The sequence below is a fragment of the Cariama cristata genome, unplaced genomic scaffold (assembly GCF_000690535.1).
Source record: "Cariama cristata isolate BGI_N322 unplaced genomic scaffold, ASM69053v1 scaffold21832, whole genome shotgun sequence".
Taxonomy (NCBI): Eukaryota; Metazoa; Chordata; class Aves; order Cariamiformes; family Cariamidae; genus Cariama; species Cariama cristata.
In genome coordinates, this window is record NW_009602400.1 from 446 (window position 1) to 27370 (window position 26925).

Sequence of the window (26925 nt, forward strand, 5' to 3'; positions counted from 1 at the left end):
TTATGGGGAAGAGGTCTCCAACAACATGTTTCCTGCGTTTGGTCTAAATTATAAAAAAAAAAAAAAAAAAAATTAGTTCAAACTACCCCAGTTCCAAAAAGGCCTGTCTGACCGTGCCATCGTATCAGGGCGTTACAGTCAAGTGGAACAACTACAACGTGTACTCAGAGCAGCAAGGACAGGAGAGCGTTCGCCTGCTCCGGTGGCAAATCAATCCAAACATTGGTATCATTTCAATTATGCTGAAAAGAGCACCTTAGCCTAATTTAATTTAGCTGACCGTGGTCTCTAACGAACACGTTCCTCTCTGCAAGGTTTGGAGATGTCAAAGCCACACACTTGTCCTGCCTGTGTTCACTGATGCTCTCTCTAGTATGAAACGTCGTGTTTTGTGCAGGACCAAGAGGGCTCAGTAGTTAACGTGCGTGCGAATTTCATCCTATTTTTATAAAAATGCTGTGTGTATTTTAATTCACTTAAGCTCACGTTTAGACAAATGGCCCACAATCTATGATTTACAGTCCCAAAGGCCACACAAAGCTGCTGATTGCAGGGAGACATCCAAGAATTAAAACTGTTGCCAACTAAGAGAATAACGTCTGATGCAGCTCACCACATCAAGTGACAGCTGAGGACCATTACACCAGATGCAGAGTTACACGGAAAAAGTAGCCACTTTAATAGCCTGGACTACACAAGATGCCAAATTTTTAGGCTGGTTTAAAGCCCACATACAGAATGAAGACTGCTGTTAAGACTTGTAAGTGAAAGTTGTAAAAAACTAAGATGTTTTGGGGTATATATGCTGAAAATTGTTAGCTAATTGCCCAAAACTGATCAGTGGACATCGCGTCAAACCCAGGTACGTGTCTTCCTTAGAGAGAAGGAAGTGAAGAGCAGAAGGGGAAAACTAAAGCTGACAGTTGTCACACCACCGAGTACACACAGTTCGTCTCTTACTCCCAAGGGAAAAGAGCGGCTGTTCGCCACCGGCCACGCGTCCTGGCACAGCCCATGCTCTCCTGGGTGACACGGACAAGGCCCTTTGCTGAGCTGTAGAACGGTTTAGGGGTCCTCCCAGCACAAGCGTGGACTGAACTGACAGAAGAGCAGCTTCCGTAGCATGGGAGTCCCCAGTTTCACAGAACGGCTGCGGCTGGAAGGGACCTCTGGGAGTCACCTGCTCCTGCCCTGCCGATCAAGACACATCTAGGTCCCACCCTAGAGCCGGGGTCCCTGGATTCAGATCAGTTCTCTTTCCCCACATACGAGCGTTTGTCTCCTGATCTCTTCTGTGCCTCTTGACCTCCCCACAGCAACCGCAGCGATAAGAACGAGGATGCGAAGCGTGTACACCAACACCCTAATGTACTCCGCAGACAGGCACTCCCACCCGCGGGCAGTCAGTAGGTAGCAGGTTCTGAACTGGGTGGACAGAACCGTTCCACGTGGAAGGATGTGTCAAATGAGCTTGGTCAGGTCTCAGCTCCGTCTCCGAGAGAAACATATGAAGGAGATCCTGAAGGGCCACCCACCGCTTCCAGCTCATTCAGTCCAGGCTCCTCCTTAGACACCGCAGAAACACCAAAAACCAGGAAGATTATTTTCTCCTGGCATTTTCCAGAAAAGTCAGGCAGCCACGGGGTGTGAGAGGGCACACGCATCCACACGCGTATCTGCGGCGATGGGCACGCACTGCCACACTAGAGCTCTGTGCCAAAACCAGCCGGTGCCAAACGGCATTCCCACTGGCAAGAGGAATGAAAGTGTAAGAGCAGGTGAAGGCCTGGACTAGCCGGCCAATACAAAACCAGGGTACAGCGTGGTGCCTAAGTGACGGCAGAGCCTCAGCAAGACTGTGCCAAAGCAAAGGAAGTCACCGGCACGCCGAATTAGTGCTACAAGGGGAGCGAAAAGCCCAACACTATGGTGCTCTGGGATAAGCCTGGCCAGGGGAACAGTGCTGGGATGGATTCCCTCGGCACTGCAAAGCCAACCTCAACAGAGGGAAGAGGCTCAACCGTGCAGGGCCTGAAGCAGTCTCAGTTCTGCTCCTGCAGCCTGGAAAACGGCAGATGACGACAACAACGAACGCCTTGCCAGCGGCATCCTAAACTGACCTTCTTGGGATTAAAACCACACAAAAGTCTTTCAAAGAATGAAGGCCAAAGGAAGCTTTGCATCACTTCTCTGAGGGAGAAAATTGGGAGCTTTGCCAGGCCCTGCACAAAGCTTGAAGGAGAGGTAGCAAAGGAACCTTCAGGCACAAAACACCTCTGAAATAATTCAAATACCTGGAACTGAGTTAGAAAAATGATACCATCCTTGCATGCGGCACAAAGACAAAAAAGAAACCTTTGGTAAGGGAAATGCATCCAAAAAAGGCAAGAAATCAGTTTAGGCTGCAAGACAAAAAATGAAGGAGCGGATTGAAACTTGGTACAGCTGAAACAGTGGCAGGTGAATGCCTCATCCTGCAAGCCTGCTCCAAGGGGAAGAAGAAAGGGAAAGAAAAAGAAAAAAAAAAAGAAAAAGAAAAGAGACAAAAGCACACCATTGACAGATACTTCAAGGAGACAACTGCCAACTTGCATAGCAGGGCACAGTGCATCACACCAGCAGCACGTGCACACGGAATTTCATGAAGAAAAGGGAATTAGTATCAACACTTTTTTTAACACGAGGAGACCCCTTGGTAATTTCTGAAATAATTCAAGTTCCAGATGAGTGCACAAAACAAACAAAAGGTGGACATTTAAGCAAATTCTTAGCCCACGCGTGTGTCCAATTAAGTAGGTCAGGTTTTGTACTACATCAGCGTCATGGTTCCATGGAAATGCCCCAAGGAGGGGCGCAGGAGGACTGGGGCATGCACCTCATTTGCAACCCTTAGCATCTCACCAGAGATGAGCTTTGCAAGCTTAAAAAAGTCCTTCAGAAGAGGAGCTAAATTATTTTCAGTAAAATCAATATTACTATTATAGTCCCCCGCCTCTTTTTTTCCCATCAAGAAACACAAGTATGTCACGCAGTGTGGGCGCAGGACGTAAGCAACAGAAGCCATTTCATGACAAGGTAATGATTTCTGTGAACTTAAGTGGGGTTAGCAACTGAACAAAATGCAGCTATTCTAAATTCTGATAAGATAATTCACTCAATGTAATTTGTTTGAAAGGCTAAACAGGATGCTAAGATGGACTCGGTATGCCACAAAACAAAGAGGCAAATAAAGCAAACATTTAGAGTCACTTTGTCTTTGAAACACAGCGGGGCTTTTTCACTAGCTAAAATACCGTGCTGGCAGCTGTTCTAATTTACTCCTGCAGCGACCTCTGCGCTTTACCTACGAATTACCTTACGAGTGCACAGGAAAGCTCAGTTGCTCAACAGGCAAATGTCTGCTTCTACTAACGTGAAGAAAATCAGCCATAATAAAAGTCAGAGAGCATTTGCTGGATTCAAAAAGGCCTCTGTAATTATCACTTAATTGTCCTTCATGGGCCAATACTGGGAGTCTCATACTTTCCCCTTAAGGTTGCTCCCTCCTTCAGCACTTTTTCTTAACTGGCTACTTAATTAGTCTTCCTTCCTGGGCTTAATTGTAAATTTGTTTTGATTAATTAGCCTCAGAGCTGACTTGGCACTAACTGAAATATAGGAGAAGTGCTTAGTTTCTTCCACGTATAGGCTACTGCATCCTAGGGGAGCCCCCTCTTTGTCAGCAATAAAATTTCAAGTTCAGATTGTGTTCGGGAAAAAAAAAAACCTTCTTCATAATTAACTTTCATTTCTTGTAATTACCCCCTCTGTACTACAACACAAAAGTGATGATAGCATAAAGAAAGGATAAAATCCAGGAAGTTCGGGCCTCTTGTTCAGTGGATTATACATCATGTTCATTAGCCAAATCCTGCAGTTTTAGATAAGATGACTTAATGCTCTTAAACGCAAGCGATCATAGCACTAGTAGAATTCCAAACCAAGACCACGAGCGTAGGTCACCAGCACAGACAGCTGTGTTCTCATGGCACTGAGACAGGAAAGGTTTCCCTTACCAATCGGAATGGTCACATTCTGCTCTTCCAAAACTTACTGAATTTCACTGAAAACTCTTTGTACAACCTAGAAAAGCCAGTCTGCAACACCTTTGGACACTACTATAGCTCTTCAGTGTGTTTACACCTCTCATATCACTCCTCTCCTCTCCCTCTTTATGGCACGGTGATTCCATAAGACACCCACACAGCGTTACCATGCTGCTGCCATCTTGATCCAATTCTTATTTCAGCTACTGTTACTGAAAACACAGGAAAAGGCAACTTCAAACACCATGACCATGCAAAAATGTAATAAGCTAAATAAAATAATGTATGTTAACAGCTATTGTACTCATTTAATAAACTTTCTAAAGTCAGAGTAATGCAATTCTTCAGTTTTCAAATTTAAAAGTCCTTACCTACGAAGCTGCAAAGAGAAGTTAAAAATCTTACTCGGGACATTAATGTTTTTCTGTGAACACTTTTAGATTAGCATCTCAACTGAACGGTCAGACTGAAAAAGTAGACACTTTGCTTCTTTCAGGTCCTTGTTTCAATTACTGTCCCTCCTGCACTCCAAACAAGAAAAGACTGCAGAAGTAGTGCAAAGTAAATGTGGTTTTACAACCTTTTGTGTGCATATTTACTCGGGCACAGGCGTATAAATGAAGCAAGCCAGAACAGGAGCTTTGTGGGTGGGCTTAAGAACCCAGAGCAGCTCTGCAGGTGCTCCTTTTAACATATTCGTTCCATAATAACCTGCAGCCAACTGTTTTGACCGATGATCAGCTACTGTTTTTATCTCAGAACTGGACCATAGGAATCAATTTGGTTATCAAATCCTAAACGAAGCTTTACCATGCAACATGAGAAACGTTTGGCTTCGAGATCTCTTCTGACTACATTTGTGAACATCCGTGAAGTGATAGGATATTCTGAAGACGATTCCTCTGAAGAGGAAACATACCAGCTTGGAAAGAGGAAGATATTCAGTTACAACAGCTGTCAATACCATTAAAGAGGCATGTTCCATACTCCTCAGTTAGATGTATTATCGGCAATCAATCATCACTTAAAGTAAATCCTGTATTACAAAAGACATCAGGCAACAGAGTCTATACATCAGTAGAAATGTAAGAAATATTCCTTCATGCTGAAATGCCTCTTCAGCTGTTATGAGACGAGGAAATAGCTCTTTAGGTTTATTGCATTTCCCAAATGTTAATTTAAAATCATCTGCAGATAACCAATTCAGCTATGTACTTGAAAAATAGAAGAACTGTATATGTGCCTCAACAGTTTGTTTTATTGGTGCTGTTTATTTTTCTGTAATTACTCAACTCATATTCTCCTATTTTATGTTTACAAAGTTGTATAAATATGGATGTGCACACATATCTGACAGTTTTGCAACCATTCTTCTGCTGCTTTAAACTGCAAAAAAGCTTTGTTTAGTAAAACAGGAACAGCTTTCTAACCAAATGAAACTATGGAAAGATAAGATTTTTAAAAGAACCCAACCAGTAAAGTTTTGGTTTTGTTTTTTGGGGGTTTTTTTTTGTGTTTTTTTTTTTTTGTTTTTTTTTTTTTTTCCTCTCCTCAAAGGGAGCCAAAGCCTTCAAAAATCTGACTTTCTACTGTGGTGGGACATTATCAGGGAAGTTCCTTAAAATAAGCCTCTAGTTGTTACCACAATACCTACCGTAGAACACATGTACCTACTAACATGAAGCTGATGAAATATGTGACTTGGCTTTTGTTTCCAGCTCTCTCAATTACTGTTGACAGAAAGCAATGAATTAATATACTAAATTCCTTCAGGAGCAGTAGAAGGCCACATCTCTTTCACAGTGATGATCCCAGCTTCACTCCACAGCAGGTAACACTGGCTAACCGACTTTGGCCTAGCTTAGCACAAACCTGGCTCTGATCTCTACTCCTAGGAGAGGTGATGTTCTGTACTCTAGTGTAAGAAAAAGCTCTGCCACCTGAGCTAAATATATAAGCCATATAGTCTATGAAATAATTTAAAAGCTGTTTTAAAAGCTACAACAGGCAAATAACGTTATAGAAACCCTAAGAATATATATTTATGCTACAGACCACAACATGCTCTGTACGGGCTATGACTTTAGCATTTTACCAAGTCTAAATAATTTTGCCACATACCAGTTTGAAACCATCACAGCAGTGGGTGGAAGTTCCATTACTCAACAGAGTAAAAATATGCTGATAAAAAGAATCACACATGTGCAGGAAGAAGAATGTTAACTTCTTACATTTCAGAGAGGGCTTTTTTTCTTTCTTTGCAATATCCCATTTGGTAAAGGAAAGAATTAGACTGCCAAAGGTTACCCATGACCACTAGTAGTTCAATGTACACAAAAACATAGGAAGCAGGAGCCAAAGCAAGACCAGGCAGAGGTGAAATACCAGCTACATCTTCTAACAACCGATTCTTGTTTCCCACACTGCACAACTCAGCACCCACAGGAGTCCTGGAACTCAGAACATCCTGCACCTCCTCACACTATGTTCAGGCTAATGACACGGAAGTAAGTTTTTTTACAAGTGTTAAGTTGAAGAAAAAAATTTTAAATGCAACCCAGACAAACGGTGAATAACCTAGCTCAACTCAAATCCTTCTGTGCACTAATGTTTTGAAAAACAACTTTGAGGAAGGGGTTGCAACAAGTACAACATACATGCTAACAGAACGTTAGCCAGGTTCAGGGCCAAGTGCTGATGTTAACAGAAACTGATTTACATCTCCAGCTGTAGCATACAGTTCTTCCTCCCTTTCAAAAACCAAACCCGACCGAACACAGATGCCAGCCAAGGACAAACAGCTGTGCTTGAAGCCCCATCTAGTGACAAGTGGTGGAATTGTTGCTGAACGAAAGCAACATCCTAGCTACATCGCTAGGCTTGGCACAACCGATTTTGCTACGTAACAACAACAGACCAAACATTTTGAGATGTAGTCCAACTACAAAATGTTCTCTGCAAACTATACAGGACATTTCTCCCAAGAAAGCGACTAGCCAGGAAACAACAAAACCATCCAGCCTAAAAAGTTACGTCTTTTACCAAATCCACCCTATTCTGTTGATGCTCCCAGCCACAGAATTAGGAAAACACAGAGGCATTCATGGCATGCTGACCTCGAACCTGCACTTGAACATCTGCCGCTTTCCAGCCTGTGTTAGCAAAAGGTCTGCACACATTACTCCTGCTTAAGAAAACATCCTGAAGGACATATTTGTCATCATTTACTCATGACCTAAAAGAAAATCCACTCAAACCCTTGCTGCCAAGTTACAGTATAGTGCAGTGAGGGAAGACACATCGGTGCCTGGTACAACAAAGGCAGTACGTGACTTCTCACGTGAGCCCACCAAACTGGAACACACCGCTGGAAAGCAGCAGGCTGCCTTGAGCTCCATCACAACATACACCAGCGCTTTCCTGTAGGGCCCTGAGCTCCATAGCCCATACACGTTCACTAACCCCTTAACAAGGTATCCTTCTGCTACCCAGTCTGCAGACAGGTAAAGCGGAAGATAATTTGCAAGGTTATCTTCCTTCTGAACTCCTTGGCCTTTAACACAACTGAAAAGTTCTCCTGTTCTGACTTTCAGCTGGAACCAACAAGCTGTTAGGCTCAAGGGACCACCATATCCATGTCTTGACTGCTGGGAGACGTGCTTGGGTGAGGAGCAGAGGAGCTTGGGTCTAACACTATTCCTGTACTGTTTTCCAAGTGGCAAATGTCCAGACCTCCACAGGCCTGAGGAGCTGAAAGACTTACAAACTAAACGTTTTAGTGGGTGGGATCCCCTCAAACACTGGAGACAGCATGTGTGCCCATCTGGTAGCTGGTATGGCTCCAACACAGAAGGAACTTGCTGACCTTGAAGAGACTAACCCAAGCCCAAAATTTAGAAAAGCTGCCAACATCAAATTATTATTAGCTGTAACTAAATGACATGGGGGTTTTTAATTTTAACTCTTAAACTGCTTGCAAAAGTTGAGGCTGGGGGAAAAAAAAAAAAAGGTCCTTCTGTGCAGTCTGAACTTTGGTGGCAAACAGTTCATCTCAAGACACAGGAAGAACTAAATGGCAATAGGCCCGTTCCTGGGCTTCATCTGCTCAGAGTTAAGCATGACTTAGCCATGAATGCAAAGATGCCACATAACTTCTGTTAAGTATTTCCACTGTCAGTCTACATATGCACTAATCATAGGAACTACTGCTTGAAAGAGAATGATTAAAAAAAAAAATATCTCAAATTCCCCAATCTAAAGGGTCTTTCACAGAGGCGTGGTAATCTTGGTGTCCAAGCCTTTTCACAGACACAAGAAGTTAGCTGGCGGCTGAAAGCTTAAGGGAAGCACTAAAGCCAATTCCTCTTTCCTACTTTAATTTATACTCTAGATTTAGCATAAAGATCATGGCCAAGCCTGTTTACAAGGTCAATACTCAATCCTCAAGTCCTTAAAGTTTATGATTTCAATTCAATTTTCCTTATCTCCTTCTCTTCCAAATATCAGTGACCACTGAGAGAAAGTACCCTACCAGAATAGCTGTAGTTTATCCTTATCTTTAGCCAGAAGGAACCTTGAGGAGCTTGGGAGACAAATGCTATGTATACCATCTGCTGTCTAGACTTGGCTTCTGGAGTATACAGTATAATTACAGTTTTCCCAAAGGTCCTCATTATTATCCAGGAACACAGCAAGCAAAACGAAAGGAGATATTAAAGTAATACATTTGGCAATGACCTATCGCTGTTACACAAAATAAAGCTATCCACCATGTTCAGAGCTAATCAAGCCATAGCTTCCATACAAAAGATACAACCGATAAGCTCCCACTTAAGAGCTCCTATTTTGCAATTTGAATTTGAGGCACTAACCATACATCTGCTAGACAAGGAAGAAACGCCTGTCATTAACATATTAGAAGGGTGGACCCCAGCACACAAGCATTCCAGCAGCCCATCTCCTAGACAACAATTACTGGAATGCGAACAGCAAGGTCCTACATTTAAAGAGAGATTATGCTAAGCAGTTTGTACCAGATGTTAAGACTATCAGATGTTAGCTGAAGAAGTCAAAGTTTTTCAAAGTGCTAAGCATCTTTAGGGAGATTAGGCATATAAATACAGTTTGGAACAGCAACGTGCTTTACCCACAAATTTTATACGTGTATCTTTCTGTCTTTGGACGACACAAGAACAGTAACTAATGCAGAGTGAGGCCCTCCAGTACGTCATTTCAGTTCGACAGCAAACTACTGAGGTTCTTTTGGTTTTCTTCTTAACTCTTCTCACGTTGATTTCAGCTGCTCTGTATTAATTTGTAATGTTAAGCTGGCCACACTCAAACACTTTTTGTATGTAAAAAGAACTTGAAAACATATAAAAGCTTGAAAAGCATTTCAGCAAACTTTTCTGCAGAAAGTTCTTCACCTGTCTTTTTTGAGTTGTGTGAAGAGAAGAACACTTTCTTCATTCAGAAGATTACGTATGTTATATCCATTTCCTACAAATAAAAACAGAGAAAGTTTTCTTTAGAAGCCACTAGCAATTTTTGAAGTCCTGTCTTCAGCCAAGTGTATTTTTATTTCATATATTTTAACAGAAGGAATATTAGCCCTTAATCTAGGATGCCACTCTTGCAGGCATATCATTGCATTTCAAAGAGATAACAAGGGATACTGCTATTGTAATTTATTTTAACCTGTGGTAAAAATGAAGTGCATCTTTGCTGAGATTTTTACTGAAAAGAACGTAACAGGCTTGAGCTCTCAGCTCTCAAAACCCACAAGGAAACTTCAAGGTGACTGAATTCAATTTATTCCTATAGAAAATCTCAGTAAAAACTGCACATGGAAACTTATCTGCAGATCTTCACTTGGGATTTGCATACTAACGTGACCACAAATACAGAAACATCTAAAAGGCACTGAAGGTTGGGAATGAGCAACAATCTAACATTCATAAACAGTCACACTTGATGAATTACAAAGAGATCAGCCCCCCACAATCATTGCATTGCCCATTCAGGCATACTGAGACAGGCCATCAAGAAGCAGGGAAGAATGGAAATGAAGTATAGATCTTTATGGCCATAAGGAACTTTCAGCAGTTTATATAATCTGCTTTCCCCAAAAGCAAACTACACAATTCTCTCTGCAGGCTCCTAAAATTTTAAGAATAAAACACACACACGTTAAAAAAAAGCTTCAAAGCATCAAGCATTAATTGAACAACGATTGCTCAATCAGGACATCATGGTGAAAAGTCAATGAAAAAACCAAGTGGTAGCTTGTCATTTTCTCCCATTTTCTCTTCACGAGAGCGCTGTACAAAAGCTCTCTACAGCTTCATGAACAGCCTGCTTTACAGCTACTACAAACTCTCCTGGCTGGTGTCTGACCCACTGAAGGACAGCTTCCCACGTGGGATGCATTCCATTTATCTCAGAAGGGCAAAATCAGAGGTGTCTAAATTCTCAGCAACCCACATGAAGTCACAACCTGTTCAACAAGACATTCTGCACATTCTGTGTATCAAGCACAAAGTGTAAAATCTGGTGAACTATCTAAATGAATTTTTATAATTTTACGTAGAAAAAACAGTAAACAGACAGTGATCAAAACAATTATAAACTATCACTATATTAAGCTGTTGGTGAAGTCTTCCCAACATACCAGAATACCAAGAGAAACTCACTCTTAGAACTTGGCAGTGTCATCAAAAACTTTGAGGCCAACTCACATAAACAAGCAGTGTTTGCACCACTGCATTCAAAGGTTAGGTCATCAATCCATGCCCAGCGTTGGGTCACATTCCTTTCTACATAACCCTACACTTGCCCACTCTCTACTCAAACTTACCTCTTCCCACCATTCAGCTCGGTTTTGCTTCCTAGCATGCTAATTCAGTCTCATTCATCTCCAACAAATTGATTTTAAACACAGGTACTTACCTGCTGGAACATAGAAGAAGTCCCCTGTAGTCAGATAATATGATGTCTTATGTAAGGTAACAATAATTTTGCCACGAATAACATGGAAAGCCTTAATGAAAGCCAAAGGGTTCTAAGATTAGCAGTGCTTCCTTTGCAAACATTTAAGAAAGTTATCCAAGAAAGCATACTCTTTGTTTTGCACACACATTGTAACAAAGATCAAAACAAGTAAGTTTGCAGAACTGCAATCCCTTTTTCCCACCCTGCTGAAAAATAAGATGCACAACTTCAAAGGGGGGTGGGGGCCAATTTTGTTTCTTTGCTACTTCTATCTTGCCTGCAAGATCCAGACAGTAAGCAAATGCGGATATACGGATTTCATGTGAAGCAAAGCAGGGCAACGTGCATGCAAAGTACCTCTAGCAAGTTTCTCTGGTCATAACTGATTTCAGAACTGAAATGATTCATTAATGTTTCCTGCATTTATTTGCATTATAGGAAAAAAAAAAAAAACAACTGAAAAACCTATCAACTTCATATGCTACTTCTAACCGTTCTAAGATTTTTCTGTTTACATAGTCCATTTTATAAAAATAAGAAAAAAGCATACTTACTATTGTATCCATGTGGACAAACTGGTGTCCCTTTTCTTTAAATGGTTTCAAAATCAGTCTACCAGTGGCAAAAGCAGGCGTATTCAAATTTTTATATATTTCTACCGATTCATCTTTGAAGAAGCATGAGTGACTGCTTCCAGTGTTAACACATTCTACAAAAAAAGCCCAGGAGATTAATGTTAATGCTAACACATAATTAGTCTTGTTACTTGCTCAGTAACTACTTATTAAATCATATCTATTATATATTATTTCAGTGCAGCACCCCCAAGAGCTAGACTTAATATTTAGCTGAAAAATCAGGACACTTTTTTTGTGTCTCCCTCAGAATTTTCTCCAGAAAAGCAATGACTATTTCAGCAGCCCACCTTTTTATGCCCAATGTGGCATGAACAATTTTTTTTTCTTATCAGTCTAAACACTTACTACACAATTCAGAAAGACCCTTGGTCACATCCCCTCAACTCACCTAGAAGTACCTCCTTGTTTGTGACTGGGTCCAGTACAATGGTTGGCTTAGAAGTGTCAGCTAGGGTGTGATCCAAATTTACAGGTATCTCGCTTCCTGAGGAGACAAAAAAAAAAACCCACAACAAAACAAAACCAGAAAAATAATCACTCTACATTTTAAAAACTTAATTATTTAACCACAACTTTTCCACAATTTTATATTTCACACACAAGTACTTGAATTTGTTTTATTAAGTGACTAAACAGACTGAATACACTTTCTTCAAATAAAAGGAAACCATCCGTAACAATTCTTTGAAAATCTAATTTTTACTGCACTTATTTCTGTGAGTAATAGATAAAGGGTCTCTAAATCCTAAAGAATTTTCCAGGGGAATACCAACTACTTATCCTATGCTATTAATGACAGTATTTACTGAAAAGTATCTGCATTTTAAGCAAAGTGCTTTTCTAGCAACAGATGCTAAGAGGATATAAAATACATGATGAAGTAGGGAGAACAAGTTTTTTCCTTTTACCTACTGCTGATGGGCGTCAGGAGACTTAGGAGATAAAGTGTTCAAAAGAATAAGCACATGTTCAATTTTGCTTTTCTCAAGAAATACCATTACAGGAACCTCACTAAGTTGTAAATCAGAGAACTATTTCTATAATAAAAAGGATTTTTCAAGAGAAGGAAATGGCCGAAGAGTTGATGACAACCATACACTTTTCAAACAGAAAAGAGATGCTGGAGAATGCTCACAACATAAAAAATATCCCAAAGCTCCCCAGTAGTACTCTCTTAAGCAGACAATTTTAGCTCCACAGTGCACAGGAAATTTCTTTAAATGCAGTCTGAACAAGGTTGTTAAAGGCAAGCTACAGCACTTTATAGGCACTCATGGCTGCTTAAATACTCTTACGCCAAGACAGACAGGAATAGGAAGAAAGTTACTGTGTCTGAAATAGCTTTGTTCCAACATAACCATTTCTCTATAAAAAGCAGCAGCAACAGGTGCAACTCTATAGCTCTAATGACAGAACTTTTATCTTATCAATAAAATTTAGGAATCTGTCCTTGAAATTCTACTCAGTTGATGGTCCTTATATGCATCACTTAAAATTCAAGGATGCTAGTGAAAGATTATCTCTGAGCATGAACGTCTATTAAAGAGGAAATCCATCACTTCTGGAAGATAGTTCAAATGCACCTAAAGCAACCAATAATTCTTGTAAGATACAGTATGAGCAGTCACTACCAGCTCAGGTTTACAAGGCCTGCAAATGATTTATATTAAAACATAAACTGTACTTAGATCAAAGGTTGATCTAGACAAGGATCCTGTCTCACACCTCCGCAGTACTCTCTTCAGGGCTGAGGAGCTTCCACCATGTAGCTGCTTCTTGTACAGAAGTCCTTCCATGTTTTTGACAAGCTTTCTCTGACCCTTATCTAGTCCTACTACTTTCTTTTTGAGGCAAGGAATACATTGACTGTTTTCTTCCTTATTCCCCTAATGATTGTTTCACCTCTGATTTGTTTTAGAACTGTGTCAGGACCACATGGCATTTTCCATGTTTGTTGGCATTTGTTTTATTTGTTCTATAACTTCACATAGAAGTGTTTCAGTTTCAAACAAAAGCTCTAGACAGTCCCCATAAACAAAGGTTCTTTAGCCTCAAAACATCTTCCACAGAGAGCACAGCAGAAATAATTTGGCTTTAGGACTTTGACTCTATCTCCCCTTTCTGAGCACTACCTACTTATTTATTATCTACTGGCCACAGAGGCTCTAGCAAAGCTTCCTGTTTGTTTAAACATAGATTTGTTGCCCACTTTCAATCATTTTATGCACTGTTCTTAAAGCTCTCTCGTCACCTATCTTGTTATGTTTTTGTATTTAACCTACAATAGCTTAAAACTCTACTGACACCTTATGCTGCCTTTTCAGATGTGATATTACAGGTATCAGTAAAATGACCAGGAGTTTTTATACCTTAACTGTGCATTATGAAACTAAACACATTAGCATCATTAATCAAGGAGCTGAACAAGGACAGAAATACAGCTTATTTTCTTCAACCCCTCCTTTAAAGGCACCACAACACTTCTGGATATGTCCTGTATCTCTTCCTTTCTAATGCTGAGAAGTTAAAAGTTTTTACAACAATTATACAGCATTGCTATAGATACAATAAGAACAGTTTTTTCCACATCAGATTACATTAATACATTTCATTATAAAATTATTTTCACCTAGAGAGAGAATCAAGATTTTACAGAAGAAAAATCTTACAGCAATAGAGTATTTGATTACAGATTTTATTTTTTTTTTTTTAAGTATCAAAAGAAAAAAAAACAAAGGTCTGTGTTCATACTTGTTTCATCTCTTTTCTGCTTGTGACCACCTTTCCTCCGTTTAATCCTCCTGTAAGGTTCTGTTTCTGGACACACTATTCCACTAATCATAAGCCCTCCTGAAACAAAAGAAAGTTAAACAAAGTTCACTAACTCATAGTAATTTTACAAGAATGCAGACTTGCACAACCAACAGGCATTTCAGTTAAGAATATATTTCCTTGATGCTGAACTTTTCAGATAGTTTTAGAAAGCCACAACAAACCAAAGAGCTTTTCAGCATCAAGTATTTTGGAGTGCAATGTAACTTGACTTTTTGAAAAGAATTTGATCGTATTTCAGTCAAAGAACATTTCAGAAAGCCATGACATAAGAGTTAATTTTTAAGACAAAGTATCAGTTTTAGGGACACAGACAAATGCTATTTTCAAGCAGACTAATTAATTAGGAAAGGACCAAATTAGGCTGAATTGTCAGAAAAAATCCCTGAGAACCAGATATATTCTATCACTTAGGGAATTTAACACTGAGACTGGATAAAACATTATAGTATCTGCTCTGGAGAGCAATCCTCACACAGAGAGAAATGCTCCAGTAAACGATCCAGTAGATTGTCTCTTTTTCTGGTATCTTACAGAATCTTTTATGTTATAAACCTACTAGTACAGAGAAACTGTTTTTTTCTTCCCTAAACAGTTATGGCAAAGGTACTTAACGCACTGTGCTGATACTATTTCTAGCTGACACAGGAGTACCTCAGGAGAGAAAGAGACTACATGGAAAGATGACTAAATAGCTCGAGACCGTAAATAATCTACTTTTTTTAAACATTATCAAATAGTAAGTGTCTCAAAGCTTTCATGGCATGAGATCAACCCACAGATTTCTCTTTACTGCCCTATCAGGGGGAAGCAAATAGGTATTTTGGGACTAATACCTGAAGGCCTCATCGTATAGTTTACGCGTTCGCCTCGCCAATATTCCAGAGGTCTTAGTCGTATCCTTTTTGTCCGACGAACATTAGGTGTGTTGGTAGGCATTACTAATTTCAAGGATGAAATCATTCACATTAAGTATGAAAGGAAAATTCAGAAATGGAAAACATTAAATATCCTTCTCTGTTGTTCTGTATCAGGGGGTCAGCACTTCCCAGCTGATATTTGTATCAGATATTTATATCACATTGCTATAATTACAGGAAAAGGGAATCAAGTATTGTCAAAATCCTCCTTTTGCATACATCAGTATTTCATTCTCCTTTTTCTTAAACAGTCACTATGCTGACTTTACATTATGTTTCATTCTATATATCTTAGTGAATCACTGAGATACAGACATTAGGGGCTCAAGCACAAGGAGCGGCAAACATGCTACAACTGTGAAGACAAAGCTCTCGACAAAGACTAAGAATCCTGCCTAAATCGGAGGGATTTCATTAGCAACAGTGAAAAGGCACTGCCTTGGTTATGGCAAGAGGAGAGTAACAGAGGCTGCATAACCAGCCTCTCGTCTTTCAGATTCTCAAGTCCCATCTCCAAGGTCCAGAAGAGCAGCACTTTTGCCAACAGAAACCCCACACATTTCCAAGACTTCAGAGATATTTATCTTCAGGCTTACTTATTACCAACTTTCAATTCCTCTAAGCTGCCATATATGAATACAGTAAGGTTCATTATTTTAGTGTTTCTAAGAAAGAATAAAAGCTTCGTAAGAGTTGACAGCAAATTAGTCAAGAATATTTAAATGCTAAAAATAAAAATGGTAAATAAAAAAATTTGCTGAAATAGTTTTTGAAGGTAGACAACTATAGTGTTGTGCATTAAATAACAACGAAGGGAATAAAACCCAACAAATAACCAGATGAGTATGCGACTACAATCGACTGCATACCCATTGTTTCATCCTACTCTGAGTCAGACCACCACTGAAGGCAGGTTATTTGCACCCTCAGTTGCACTGTGTAAAACTAATTCAAACTCCTATGGTTCCCACTGAACTGTAAGCAGTGTCCTGCCTCAGTATTAAATGCAAAAACGGAAATGTGACAGTTAAAAAGATAATTGTTGAATATAGTAATAAAAAAAGAAACACTAGAAGTTTTTAAAAGTAACTTAAAAACTAGAGCATGGTTCTGGTACCTTGGAGAACTAACAAGCCTTATCTGTAAATACTTATTAATGTATGAACCCATTTCCACGTGTTTTCCTGTGTCTCCTTCAGCAAAGAATACATCAAGTTGGAAAGGCATTTGTAGTTAAGCACTTACATGAAGATATTTTAAAGTGATCTTACCTATTTTATGCCTTGCTATGTTGTCTGACAACAGATCTCTTAATTGACAATTCAACTGTTCAGAACTATCTGAAAATACATTAAAAAAAATGACCACTATAGGCATTTACTATTCCTGACTTTTATTCAATATACCCACTAGAAGCTACCAAACGTAATACAAGCAGAAGTCCTAACGTTAGTATTCCCACTAACGCTTTTTTCTTTAAACTTATATGAAACCCGAGGTAGATAAACAGTATACGTAATTAGTTTTTAAACCGCATAAGCTTGAAAGTTACATTAAATCTGTACATTCAAGTAAATACTCCTCAGACCCATCCCTCTGATAAAACAAACATTGGCAAATTATAACTACACATATAATTTTATTGATCAAAGTGCAAAGTCATTCAGCTTTATATCACTCAAGCCTAACTTTAGAACAAACTTCTTACCAGAACACACACAAAACTAGGTCTCTGAAGGAAGCATTGCATGAACTAATAACATTCACAACTGGCTCTAAAACACTAACGAAAAGCCTTTCAGTCCCCGGGGCTCATATTCATTCTGACAATATGTGCAACTTAAGGGAAACTTAAAAGAAAACCAAACAGGCCATGATTCCATAGCGCTGTACAATTTGGTCTAGGGTGGCCTGAAGTGATCATCTGAGGCTGAAACTGAGTCTAAAAAATTTGTTCAAAGTATTTTGGAAGGATAACTTCATCGTAATGTAGCGCAAAGCTGGCACACTGTATCATGTACTTGGGCAGAAACATGACCACTACATTTCTTACTCTAGACAAGCAGACTACAACAGAAATTACTGTACCATCCCATCAATTACAGTTTATAAGAAGCTTATACATAAAATACAAGAAAATACCAGCTTTAAACATTACCTGAAGATGTACTGTCCTGTTCACAAGACTTACTTTTGGAAGCAAATTTATCACAATGTTCTAGAACAGGACCACTTCGAAGGAAAAAAAAAATACACCTGCTTGAATATGTTAAATGTCAAAGGAACATTACAGCACTACCAAGAATAGCAAATTAAAGTTTTTTTAAGATCATGTAGGGTGGGTTTTTCTTTCCTTCTAAACATCTGTCTGTACTGATTAGACAGTGAAGCAAATGACTGCTGGTTAGGAACCACAGGTCTGAAATTCATCACTTGCTCCTCTACTCAATCATCAGGCAGACAAACTAGCATTCACACCTTCTCTCTAAAGAAGTTTTCTAAAAGTCTTGTAACTTCTTTTTCTTTTTTCTCCCTTCCAGAAGAAACAGACCTTCTCCTCTCCTCTGTAGCATTACCTTTCAAACAATTTTCCATAGACCATGATTTATAGAAGTGCTTTAAAGCAACATTTTGCCTACTGTAAGGAAAGGACAGTAAAATAGTTTGTAATTTGTAATATGTATTTTGTCATAAAATCTCACTCATCAAATGACAGTAATTAACATGTATGTAACTCTACCAGAGATTCTCTAGCAATCAAATCATTTACAACAGGACTTCTCTTACAGCCTTAGCATTAGTACCCCCAACCTTTCCTCCTTCCCCCATCTGTGGCTGTGCTTCACTGCTTTTACCGTGCCAATGAAGTTCAGCTGTAATCCACCTAAACTCCAAAAGATGCATTTCAACGCTAGATTAGCAAACCTATACTACAAATTTGTCCAATTAAGTCTGCAGTAGGCTCACTGGTAATAAAAAAAAAAAATTTCGGCAGAATTACAACATAAGAATTTAGCAAATTCAGACCACCGCTCCTATTTGCTTTGTTAATAAGTTCTCATCCCATGAAGGAGAAGACATGTGCGTATCTATGTGCACAAACAACAGTTTGGATTGCAGATATAATTCTATCCCCTACCTAACAGCAACTTTATTAGTACAGTTGTTATTAGTTCTAGGAGCACTGTTATTTCTGTTCAAAAAAAACCAAAACAAAAACAAAAAAACCACACACTAATGAGGAAGCAGGCCTCAAAGGAAAAAAAAAAATCCCCAAAGGCAAGAAAGTTACTATGACCCCTTATTCAGGATAGAAATAAGAATTGTATTCGTTTAACTGTATTAGCATAGTATTTAAACACCTCAGGCATGAATCACGAACCCTTTTCTACTAGGTTCTTCACCAGCAGAACACAGAACACAGCAGTAGCACCAAACAGAAGTGGGATTAAATGCAAGTTTTACAGAGAACTCAGGAAATTACCTTTCAGAACTCGTAGCCTTCTCAGCTGCAAAGGAACCTCTAGAAGAGAAAAAAATCATTATTATTACTTTTACTGTTAAGTTAATTTTACTTAACAAAAGGAACCTGTAGGTCAATAATTTTACGTACTGAGGAGAACCATAAAAAAGAGATTTTTTTTTTAAAAAAATTTAAAAAGCAATGCAAAGAACAGTGATTAAAAACTCAGTTCAACCGGTTAAAGAAACTTCCTCATGTACCAAGCATTAGTAAAATTACTTCCACAAAAATCGATATAGCTGAAGAATTAAACACTGTATTTTCTTAATGTATAAACAAAGTAACAAGTCTGACAGTGAAATTATTCTATGGGTGGTGGAACTGTGTGCGCATGTGTGTCTTTTTTTGTGTTTTTTTGTTTTTGTTTTTAAACTGTATCTGCTACTCAAGTCTCAAAAGAACACTTCAAAAATTCGAGCGCAAGTTTCCTTATGTAGAAGCAGAGACTAGATTTGGCACCCACCTTTGAGAACAGGATGTTGATTTCACCACTTGGTTTCTCTATTAGCTATTCAGCCAGTCTGCAACTGTCACACTGCGCCATTACCACTTAAAAGTTAACAAGATGTGTTTAATTACCTACCGAGTTCTACCACACTTGTAAGGAATTACATAAAAAGCTTACTGTAGTCCATGTTGTCTGTTACATTTTCTTTTGTTACTTTTTATTTTCCGATCTGATAACTTCAGTTTCTTTCTTGCAGTGTCCTGTATAGAAGATCTGTCAGAATCCATTTGAGATTCATTGTCCTCAGGGTTTGAGCAAACACCTTTACTGGTTCTGCGATGAATCTTTTTGGGTACCTCCCCTGAAGACTCAGCTAACAACCGTTTCTTTTCAGAATTCTTCACAGTGTCTGTGAAATGCTGTAGTGCTTTTACAGGAGTTTTGTTGTTTGTACCACCAAGTGACTCCGTTGTGTGTAATACATTTTTAGGCTTTTCAGACTTAGCCAACTTCTGAATCACGGAAGTCTGTAATTTCTTACGCACAGCTGAGGTAAACACTTCTTTCAGTTTTACAGGCTCTCTTTCAAGCTCTTCTTCATCAGATTCATGGTCAGAACTCTCCTCTCTTTGTAACTGAGGCTTTTTATTACTACTTTTCTTGCCAGATTTTTTAAGCTTCTTCCTCGGACTTTCTGCCAGTCTCTTAGCTACTCTATCTTTTGGTAGTTTCTGCTTAGCAGTTTGTTTCTTGTGAATTAAATGCTGAGAAGCTTTTGAAGCTGACTGCAGATACTTAGAAGACTTGAGATTCTTTTTTGGAGACACAGTCCGCTTTTGCTGATGCCCAGCTGAGGGCACAGGTGAATCCTCACTTGGCATCACCCTTGTTTTACATTGTTCTGCATCAGATGCTTCTGTTTCCAGTCCAGACCATGACAAGACCAGTTCTTCAGCTTCTGGTCTCCAGGATGTGTCCTTTTTCTGTTTTGGAGAGCCTTGCTTAAGTGCATCCTTTTTAGTCTTCCCTATCAATACACAAAACACTTGGACATTAATATCTCTTCCCATTAAACCGGAAGATATATGTGGACATCTGAATGCATAAAAATAAACCAAAGAATAAAAAACCCAAACAAACAAACAAATCCACCAAACAAAAAAAACCCAAACCCTCAACAGATTTTTCCCTGATGGTTAAAAGAAGGCTTTCTCTGAACTATAGAGTCTGAAAAATTCAAAACAGGATTTCTGGTGCTCTTCCCGTATTTCCTAGCAGAAAAGAAGGGCAGAAATGTTACATTTAATCTGCTTTCTAGTTTTCAATGCTTCCTGCTACAAAACCCTTCTCAAATAATTCCTAAGAACTGATTCCCTCTAGTTCAAAGCACATATCTTAACCTCCTTTCTATGGAGAGAGGAGCAAAAGCTTGTGGGTACCTACCTTCCCTGTCTACTCATAGGAAAGACAACACTCCTAACTTAATTTTTAATGACCTAAATTAAGCAAGGGCTAAGTGGGGGGGGGAAGGCATGAAGACTCCCTGTCTCACTGCTTTATATACACCCAAACCTAACTGTGCAACTGAAACATCTCTTAGGAATCCACTAATGTGTCTCATTTACTTTATCCTTATTTCCCAATAAACTACCACAAAAAAATCCAGTAATATGACCTGGAAGAAGTCTGAAGACCTGTTAAATAACTTACCCGTATGAGTACTGTTTTGTCTTTGAGGTTTAAGGACCTTTCCTTCACTGTTAGAGACTGGATCTGATTCTGATGTTCCTTTGAAGTCAGGTAGTCTGACATCCAAATCATCCATTTTCTGTTCAGTAAGTGCTTCAACCTGTACTTTTCTTTTCTTGCCTTTCTTACTCTCTGTCTTCTTTTCAGAGGGCTGAGATTTAGAAACAGGAGTTGCAGAGCCATTATTTTTTGATTTTTTGTTCTTACGCGGTATCGAAAACCAAGCATTAAAAGATACACCATCTGATTCATTAATTAAAAATTCACATTCATTTTCTATTTCTATATCTTGATCTTTCACAGGAGGAGATGGTGGTGATATTGATGCTGAATACCTAAAGAAAAGAGGGACAAAGCATTCACGTCATTTGGGGGGAAAAAAATTGCCTTTCAATCTTGCAAATCTAGTGGTGACTCTAGAAGACTTAAACATGCTACAGGACATTCCTCAGAAGAATTATTATAAAGTTCATCATTCATTGCCCTTTAGCTTCCAAAAAGAGCACAAGGCCTGCTTGTCCTTGCTTTGGCCTCACATTCATACCTCATTAGTTCTTAGATGCTGGATAGTCAACTTCCTATCTAACCGGTCAGATCCATATTAGCTCTGAAAAAGACTGCTTGATCACTGCTTACTTCAGGATGATATAAGGCTTTCCTGAATCCTTCAACCTACCTATCAGAACATCTCAGGCTCAATCGGAAACACTACTCAACAGCTACATACTATTTTACTGGCAGACAAAAGCAACAGCACCGTTAAATCCCAACAGCACAAAACTTGGAAACAACTATTCAAATCTTTTCTCAAGTAGCATTTTTCAGTAACGTTGGACTATCCCAAAATATTCTCCCAGACCATGTTAACAGATAAAAGGATGTTGCTCCAAGTACTCAGGATGGGGTTATTTTACTAGCAGATTATGTTCCATATTAAGTCTCAAAGCAAACCTTTTTCCAAGGGCTCCTGTTGCTACAGCTGCCAAGATGACCGAAGAGAAAGACTTCTCTTTCTGTACAGAAGGTGTAGCAATACATTCTGTTCCTTGCATGAGAACAACCTGCTCATCTCTCTCAGTCTGAGGTCCCCCCAAATTTTCAACTTCCACGTGGCTCTTCACTGCAGCAGGAGTATTTTGGTCATCAAAATGTAACCTATGAATGAGAAACAGCATTCAAACATGGTGCTATAAATCCTGAGTGCACATTGAAGTACTGTGTGGATGGACAGATGCTCTCGCTTTCTCCTGCTGACAGTGTCTCACTTGTTATGAATGAGCTTCCATTTGGTAATTTGCTGGAACACAGGTTAGCAGTACTACTCCCCAGCATAGCAGCAAGTGTCCAAATCAATGAGGCAACATGGGGTCAGCTTGTGACTCTTGATCAATGTGAGGGCTGCTCAGCAAGACAAATTCCAATTTCGGGAAAACGGGCTTCAGAAATTGTCATGTTTCCTAGACTCTAGGTGCATTCTCTTGCCAATCTCACTCCGTCAATGGGAGTCAGTGGGATCAGTGTCAGTCCCTTTCTATGATCTACCCCAGAAGTTCAGGTGTCCAGGAAAGCAGAACTGTGGCTGCGACCACTGGCCACTGTTGCAGCTGGGCTTCAGATTTTCCAAAGAGGAGATAATGATCACAAGTGAAGTTATTCCACTTTGTATAAAACATTTGTATATTCAGAGTAAGAGGAACAATGACTGCTCATCTCTGCTTTAGTTAACTTTTAAGGTCAACACTGTCAATAGGATTCACTGAAAAAGTCTAGACTATCTGAGAAGCTGATAATTTGGGGCACTTTCCTGCAAAAAAGGAGTTCAAATCTATTTTGACAGGCTTCCTGCACTTGGGTACTGCACTTTTGGGAATTAAGCCTTATCACCAGAATACTTAATAAAAATCAATTCTTCCCTTTCTAAACTCAGATATGGAAATTTTCTAAAAAGCTTGGAATTAGTTTTATTGAGTTCACAATCCAAACTCATACATGACTGAAACCACCGTGTTAATTTACTCTAAGCGGAGGGGTGGTGTGGACGGACAATGGGGGACACAACACCACCACAGCTCTACTTACTCATGTACAGGAGAACTTTTCAATTCCTCCACAAGAAGAGGTGATCCAACAGACCCATGATCATCCTCAAGGTCCGAAGACTTGGCAGGACTTTTGCATAGTGCTTCTACATCTTTTAATATATTATTTGTTTCTCTTTTAGACACAGGAGACTTTGTTTTCTCAGAATCAGCTATGTAATCCTGTATTGCAGGCTTCAGCGGTGATTCATGTGACCATCCTGCCATATACATAGAACAGGTTTAATTCTTCTACTCAAAACCTTACAAAATCCCAAGAAAGAGTTACCCAAAAAACCTTAATTCAGTAACAGTGCTACCAACCTCTGCTGCTGACTGTTTTTAGTGGTGACGCAGGTAAGGTCTCTGCAGAATTTCTTTTCACAGAGTTAGTTAACTCTGCCTTTGGCTGTCATAGTTGATAAGGAATAATGAAACCAAGTAAAATATTTGATAAAGCAATACTGTTTTGAAAGGAATATAAATTTCTACAGAACATGATATAATTTCCTTCCCTTAATTCTTACTCATTTGAAGCACAGTTCTATTTTAACTAAACGCTTCAATTGTCTATCATGTAAGACTTTTTAAAACTAACTGTAAATTTCAAACAACAGGTAAAACAGTGTGTACAATAAAAATCAATTTGCAGCTTTTAACAGACATCCTGCTAGTCCACAGGCAAGCTATTTACTCTTTTCATTAGAATGAATTATTTTAAACAATTTAATTCACCTTCATTAAGTCAGGCTGAGGTTTGCAAGAATTACTTTGAGATTATTATGGTATTCTAACATCAGACTAACATAAACAAACACCATTAAAAAGGATGCCTGTTCTCAACACTGCCATTAATAGAATATCCTATTTTTACAAAAAGCTACTCAAATCAAAATATTAAAACTAAATATACAAACTAGTCTCTCAGCACATTAACAAGTCCTTCAACTTGTTTCCACTCTTCAACAAAGTTACAGTTATACAAAGTTATTGTACACATAACTGTTTATCAGGAGTTGACAAGCTGCTTTCATACAAGAGTCATCTTTCAATGTTAGTGTCCATCGGATGGCTAAGAACTGTCCCCATATATCTGGCAAAGTGACTGAAACCAACCCCAAAGGAGTCCAAGACAGCCATACCCACCACCAGTTAGAAGGCAGCACGCTTCAACCTGAGATCATGAGAAATTTAACTATCCTGCACAAAAAGCTGAAAGAGCTTTCATCAGCAAAAACCCAAGAAAATAAGCTATTAAATAAATCTAGTTATAGAATATTTACTATTAGAGGACAACAAACTATAAAAAAAACATTACCAACAACTATTACAGAAGGTTAAATTATAGCCCATATACTAATACAAGCGACATATGGAGCTTATTCATTCAACAGTCATACAGAACTAAACTTGTACCCAAGTGAAACTTGTACCCAATGCTATGTTGTGACACTGCCATAACTAACTTACCCTTTCTCTCTGTGTTGACCTCCTCTTCTCATTTCCGACAACAGGAGTTGAGCAACGAGTTGCACTTGGAGAGTTTATTGTAAGATCGCTGCCACAGCCTATAAAGAAAAAACCGTAAATAATGGATTCTTGCAATTGTCCAGGTTTCATTTATTTTAACAAGTTGCTAAGGCTCGTTAAGGTCACGTAAATCCAAACAAGAAAGAAACCCGCTACCTGGGAAAAAGATGACCTTTATAAGACAGCTAAGACACAGTTTTAAGTGGCTGGGAAAGGGGTGCTTTTAAAGACTGTGAGAAAGACTTTATTTTATCCACTTTATCTCTATTTTTATTTGTATTTATTTACCACTAGGTATAATACAAGGAAGAAATTAATTATTTTTTTTTAACCAGCAAATTAAGCAAAACACCAAATAAAAGCTTACTTTCGAAGCAATCCTGTATGAGTTTCAGCACATTTTGACCTGGCTGTACATCAATCTTATTTCTGGAAAGAAGAGGGGGAAAAAATATTTTCAATCAAAAATACTAAATGTTCCTGTCCCAGCAATATAAAAGTAGTAAAGTTCTTACTACTGAATATTTTAGATTATTATTTCCACTAGTCTCAACTTTAACATATTATACCTACCATTTCCATGCACAGATATCTGCAAAGAAACTTGTCTAAATAAGGGGAAAAAGCCCCACTGCCACAGAATATGATGAGAGTAAAGAAATCTCTCTCTATAAAAGAAAACATACAACTACTGCAACAGCCCTCAGGTAAAAGAACTTTGGGATGAAAAGAGATTCTTGCTCAAAATAAAGAAATTAAAAAAGAAAACAGTCCTCAAGTAATGTTGTCTGCACAGGGATCCAACCTCAACAGACCCAGAAATGAAACGTGTAGGCTGCACATCTGTCCCTTCATACAAGGAGTCACCCTCTGCTTCTCTTTCTGCCACTCATACACAGCTATTCTATGCTTCTGCAAAAGTTTCAGCAGCAAGAATTGGCTTGAGGTACCAAATCTGTAGGCAAGTGAACACCTCAGTTGCTTGGATTACTATTTCAAACCTCCCCAGCACAAATGAAAACAGCAGAAGTGATCCGCTAGCTAGATCGTGTTGATCAAAACCAAAATAACAAGAGAAAAGCCAGAGAGTATTTCTCCCATAATGATTCTTATATGCTTTTAAAAGCAGCTAATTTGGTAGATTTGGTAAGCTCACAAAATGCATGTCTAAAAATGGATTCCAGTATACAAAAAGCTCATGGACTTCTGACACGCCTTTAAAGAAAGCTACAGCACTGCAAATAATCAAAATCATTTCTAACATTTATCAGCAAGGGTCAAATAAGCTAGAACTCCGCATGGGCTTCATTTCTCTACCTCCTGAAAGAGAAAATGTTTGCATAGACTACTGCTGCTGTGCTCAGGCAGCCTAGTTAGGGGTAGCTTAGGTATGGCTACACCACAGTCTGCTGCCTCAGCAGAGGAACACAAATGAAATCCTTGGTGCTCTGTCCCCCAGCACAATTTGCTCCTCCCACCACTAATAAATAAAAGAAGTTTGGGAAACATCATGGGATCAGTTTAATAAGATACATGCAATAGTTCCGACATTAAGCTCTCAGACAAAAATTAACATATGTTTTCCAAACAATCATATCCAAGAATAAAATTTTAAAGGTAAATTACCCTCCTCCATGGCAGAATCTTGCTCTGTAGTCTTTTTTTAAATGATTCTGTGAAGAAATAAGAATCAATTTTTACTAAGCATGGTGACACTCAACAGAAAAACAAATAAGCGACCAACCTCCTGTTTCTCATGTAAGCAATTCTCTAGTATTCTTGATTCATCTGAAACTAGTCGGAGTTACTGCAGCACTGTTTTTCTTAGAATGCTGCAGTAGCTACAGCCCTCATAACAACTGCCAGAAATTCAGCTTTCCTCAAGAACCATCAAGCATCTGTTGCATTTAAAGTCAGAGAGGCTTACAGGAGACTTACATGACAGAAAACATAGAGAATCTAAGGATTTGGTTAATACATCTGTGATGACCACAGAAATAATCATTTCAGTACAGAAAAGGCATGAACTACCACGAAGCAAGCTAGGACATAACCTTACAACACCTCTGCTGCTCTGTGAGAAGCTATCACATGGAGATTCTTACCCTGTGTTTATTCACAGGCAAGACCAT

General features: G+C 38.9%; 1 protein-coding gene across 1 annotated transcript; it reads right to left on the reverse strand.

The window, feature by feature from the left end:
* Positions 1-26925, reverse strand: CENPC (centromere protein C). The gene is made up of 19 exons (XM_009694758.1): positions 26899-26925; positions 26420-26466; positions 25161-25222; positions 24734-24831; positions 23588-23666; positions 23265-23484; positions 22137-22340; positions 21147-21520; positions 19614-20463; positions 18950-18988; positions 17624-17697; positions 16737-16805; positions 15382-15486; positions 14465-14563; positions 12102-12197; positions 11630-11784; positions 11034-11124; positions 9512-9584; positions 1-43 (listed from the first exon to the last, which is right to left on the reverse strand). The coding sequence occupies exons 1-19, from the start codon at positions 26923-26925 to the stop codon at positions 1-3; spliced, it is 2805 nt and encodes a 934-aa protein (XP_009693060.1).